General features: G+C 31.5%; 1 protein-coding gene and 1 long non-coding RNA gene across 2 annotated transcripts; both read left to right on the forward strand.

The window, feature by feature from the left end:
* Positions 2,406-3,324, forward strand: LOC110270893. The gene is made up of 3 exons (XR_002360639.1): positions 2,406-2,537; positions 3,150-3,184; positions 3,268-3,324. It is a non-coding gene; the product is annotated as an uncharacterized LOC110270893 (long non-coding RNA).
* Positions 3,322-4,540, forward strand: LOC110271419. Its single transcript, XM_021122326.1, has 4 exons — positions 3,322-3,356; positions 3,450-3,523; positions 3,636-4,123; positions 4,198-4,540. The coding sequence occupies exons 1-4, from the start codon at positions 3,322-3,324 to the stop codon at positions 4,390-4,392; spliced, it is 792 nt and encodes a 263-aa protein (XP_020977985.1). The 3' UTR covers positions 4,393-4,540.

Below are 4,969 nucleotides of genomic sequence, written 5' to 3' on the forward strand. Positions count from 1 at the left end.
AAGTCATATAATATGAAATAGCTAATATGATTATGATCAATTATATGTATTGTCCATAAATAAATTAGGAAATAATAAATAAAGAATGAAAAAAAAAAAAAGACTTTGATAGTGTATAATTCGAGAGATTATGTGTGGTTTTATATCATGAAGCATAGTTTCAATGGATTTAAAGTCGAAAAGAGTATAAAATAGAAGCTATTTTCTTTAGATAATCGGTTTCAATTTAATTTAGAATCGAATATTTTCTAATGTTATGATAATATCCAGCAAAAAAAAAAGGTAATTAGCATGTTATAACACCTATACTATTTTTTTTCCTCAAATTCTTAGTTTGACTATACCTTAAATGCTATCTTTTTATCTTTGATATTTATTTCATGGTCTACTATACTTCAAATGCCTTGTCTTTTTTATCTTTGATATTTATTTTATGACATTAATCCTTCATCTTTTTGCACGTGCATATACTTGGTTTATCATCCAAATTTCTATCACATACAAATTTATCATATTTTTATAATTTTTTAATTGATATCATTCCTATAGTTGTTATCATTATATCTTTCTTCTTCGTGTTGGCTTTGGTTTACTTCTGTTACTTAGATTATTTCTTTATCAATAATAGGCTTACCATTGTAATTATTTTTTAGTTAGAGTACATAAAGAGTACATAGTATATAAGGTGTAATAACTCAACAAATATTTTCTAAGGACTTCAACAATGAGAAAAACTTATCTCTCTCTTAATCCCTTCTGGTTCATCAAACCATCAACATCACAGCTTGAACAATTTAGAGCATAAGATTTTCTTCAACTTCGATTACTTCAATTCTGATATGCAGGTTAGATCACTGCCTTTCAACTCTTTCGATGTCATACAAAATTGAGGAACAGAAATGATGTTAAGAGAATATGGGAGGCCTGAAAGGCTATCTCTCCAACTTCACCTCCTGTTGTGTTAAGAGAACATGTCTTTTTCATCCAAATTTCTATGATATACAAATTTATCATATTTTTATAATTTTGTTAATTGATACCATTTCTATAATTGTTATCATTATATTACAAGCCATTTAAGTCAAGAGTACGGATATTTTATAAACTCTATATGAATTTTTTTAATTTGTTATATCACTATTATATTTTCTAAAAGCATAATCCTTCATGATTTTTTATTTTTGTCATTAATATTGTTATCATTATTATATTTTAAATCTTTAAATTAGGGAGTACATACATATTTTATGTAATTTGTATTTTTTTTTTTGGTGACTTATGTATGAAGCATAATTTCAATGGATTTAAAGTTGAAGAGAGTATAATTAGCATATTATAATACCCATATTATTTTTTTTTCTCAAAATCTTAGTTTGAAATTACGAGAGTCAGTTATAAGATAGACCTAGAATGTCCAAAAATTTTAAAATTTGAATAAAAGTCTAAAAAGTCATCCTAAATCCTTTTGGTTTTAAAATTTAAATACTTGACAACATATACTAACAAACTTATGTAAATAGTAAAAATTTTTTATTTTATTTATCTCACATGATTAACATGGATTATATTTCTCTTGTCATTGTTATGCCAAATTCTTATCATCTATGTCTCTACTATACCTCAAATGCTTTGTCTTTTTTATTGTTGATATTTATTTTATGGCATTAATTCTTCCTCTCTTTGCACGTGCATATACTTGATTTATTATCCAAATTTCTATCACATACAAATCTATCAAATCTATCGTATTTTTATAATTTTTTTAATTGATACCATTCCTATAGTTATTATCATTATATTACAAGCTATTTAAGCCAAGAGTACATGTATTTTATAAATTATATATGAATTTTTTAATTTACACCATCACTATTGTATTTTCTAAAAGTATAATTCTCTATATTTTTTGTTTGTGTCATTAATATCGTTATCATTATTATATTTTAAATCTTTAAATTAAGGAGTACATACATATTTTATGCAATTTGTATATATTATTATTATTATTATTATTAAGGCAGAATCTTTGTTGAGGGAGATGGAGCTCTCTTTCCTACACAAACATCCTTCCACGATTGTCAAAATTCTATTGAAATATCATGCCAGATTGAATAACATCAATAAAGAAAGCAGAATTTGCAAGGTCTTTCCGTCTCTAGATGAATTTGTTGTGTGTGCTGCTGCATTTTTTCACTTCGGGCCTGCTACACATACAAGCAATAAGGCCTTACAAGTCTTACAAGCCCCAAGCCCACAAACATTCCAGACGCGCACTAATTAGATTGAATGGAGCGTAACATTCACGCGCTCCCACTCAAACGGTTACGCTTCGCTTCGAGTAAACCACCCCTTAATGGCAGACTCTTCCACTTCTTCCACTTCTCAAAGCAATTCAAAGAAAATGTAACCCTTCCATTTTCGAGCAAAATTCGAAAATCAAGATATACAACTCGTCGCTAACCTTCGAAACCTCCATCAACACACCATCAAACTCTCGATCAAGAATCTCCAGAGAAAACAAAGCTATAATACTCAAGGTACGTTACATTACGATTCCTGTATATTTTCCAGATTACGAACTAGGTTTTACTGTTCTTCTACGTTGTTGTACGTTTTACTGTTCTTCTTGCTCTACATCTCATTTTACAGTTTATAATGTTCTAGGTTTTACTGTTATTCTTGCTTCTATGTTACACTGTTCTTCTTCGTTCTTGTAGGTGTTACTGTTCTTGTTGTTCTAGATCTTCTGGTAACTGATTTTTGGGGGTATATTCCGTAGATTGGTGGGTGTATATGGAGTAATTTGTTGGGTGTATATGGCATAAAATGTAGGGTGTATATTTCTAAACTGATATATTGTAATAGTCAGCACTTACTTATATTTGCTTGTCCATGGGTGTATATTGCTTGACCTTGTAATGTTGCTTGATATTGATGCATGTTTGAGTGATACCTGACTGATATATATGGATGTATCTGAATCATATCTATGGGTGTATCTGACTCATATATATGGGTGTATCTTACTGATATCTTTGGGTGTATCTGACTCATATATATGCGTGTATCTTACTGTTATCAATGGGTGTATCTGACTCATATATATGGGTGTATCTTACTGATATCTTTGGGTGTATTTTTCATTTCAGAGAAAATAGCAGCGAGAAACCAACCTGGAAGAAATGTAAGAACAAATATATGTCTTACATGAAATCAGTTTTATATAATAGATATATATCTGACTATAATTTTATTTTTGTCTTACAGCAAACAAAAGACCTTAAGTGTGCCACACATCTCCTAAGTGATAAATTCAGAAACATGAGTGAGGAGAAGAAGGCGATTGTGAGGGATCTGTGATTCGGTGGCTTGGTGCACATTCCACCACTAAGGGTGCATCACCAACTGTTAAGGGAGTTGGCTAACAACTTCAAATTGGGGGAGAACAGACTGAAAACCGGATACGGTTCTTTTAAAATTACCCCAAGAAAAATAGGTCATGCGCTTGGCATCAACGCAACAGGTAACTCGATAAAAATTATAGGTGTATATTAACTGATGGTTGGGGTGTCTTTAAATTGATGCTTGGGTGTATTTGAACCGATTTTGATACTATGTTATTTTCCTTTTTGTAGGAGATCTGTTTCCTCAGAAAGTGGATTATAAGAAACTTTCTGAGGATGACAAAGTAATTTTTAGAAGATTTCAGGGTAAGACCCTCAAAAGTCTTACAGATGAGATGATGGATATTGGCGTTGGTAACGAAGAGGATCGCCTAATGTTCAAGAAGATTTTCATCCTCTATATACAGATGGTGTTCCTTTTGCCAACGACAATAAACAAAATCTCGCCTGTACACCTGGCTCCAATTTTTGAGATGGACAGCATAACGGAGCAAAACTGGGGAGGGCATGTTTTGACCTTTATCGTCAAGGGTATAACCGACTACAAGGAGAAAAAGAAGGCAATTGATGGCTGCCTCTTTGCCCTGATGATAATATACTTTCATCTTTCTAAAAATAAAGGCAAGAAGAGGGCTGAAAGACCGCCAAAACCCTGGATTGCCAACTGGAGTAAGGAGCAGTTGGTCGAAAGAATGAATGCAGAAACAGAGAAAATTTTGGTAAGTTGAACATAATATGTTGGGTGTATATTTATTTATCTAAACGCTGCTAAATAAATTATCTGATGTTTCAGGGGATTGTAAAGATGGCGCAAACAAGAGAGAAAATGAAAAAAATAGAGAAAACAGAAAAAAAACAACAAATCAAAAAAACAAGAAAAAGGAAGGCAAGTTCAACATCGTCTTCGGAGGAAGAAACAACTGATAGTGACAGTTCTACCTCTGAGTTTGAGACTCAAGAAGACTTGGAGGATTCAGCAAGAAAATAACCCAGCAAAAAGGGAAAAAAGTAAGTACCATACTTGGGTGTATTTTCTTTCTCTGGTTGGGTGTATTTTGTGGAACCATTTGGGTGTATTTTGTTTATCAAGTTGGTTGTATGTTGTTTATTAACTTGGGTGTATTTCATTTGTTGTGTTGGGTGTATATTGTCCATTCAGTTGGTTGTATCTTGTGCATTCATCTGGGTGTATTTTATATCTTTAGTATGTTCTAAATAGTGATTGTTTGCCTTCCAGAATGGACTCCAAAAAAAGGAAGAAGAGTCAAGAGGATTCAGATTCTTATTCAGAATCCGAATCAACTGATGAGCAATGTTCTGAAATTATTACTCCTTTCTTTTGGCTTCATTATCAAGATTTCGTGTATTAACTGAAGTGTCTCTTATTAAATTATAGAAGCGAAGAATCATCACCGGTGGAGAAGCAAAGAAAAAAGAAAAAGACACAAAGAACACCAAAAAAGTAAGCACTTCTTTGGACAATATTCTGTGATAAATTAATTTTTTATTTCTGATTCATACTTATTTTTTCCACCCAGAACACAATCCAAAAAGAAAAAGGTTGT

The sequence above is a fragment of the Arachis ipaensis genome, chromosome B04 (genome assembly GCF_000816755.2).
Source record: "Arachis ipaensis cultivar K30076 chromosome B04, Araip1.1, whole genome shotgun sequence".
Lineage (NCBI taxonomy): Eukaryota > Viridiplantae > Streptophyta > Magnoliopsida > Fabales > Fabaceae > Arachis > Arachis ipaensis.

Coding starts and splice junctions, on each gene's coding strand:
- LOC110271419 (XM_021122326.1), top strand. CDS start 3,322: ATGAGTGAGGAGAAGAAGGCGATTGTGAGGGATCT. Junction 3,357..3,449: donor AAGGCGATTGTGAGGGATCT/GTGATTCGGTGG, acceptor GGGGGAGAACAG/ACTGAAAACCGGATACGGTT. Junction 3,524..3,635: donor GCTTGGCATCAACGCAACAG/GTAACTCGATAA, acceptor TCCTTTTTGTAG/GAGATCTGTTTCCTCAGAAA.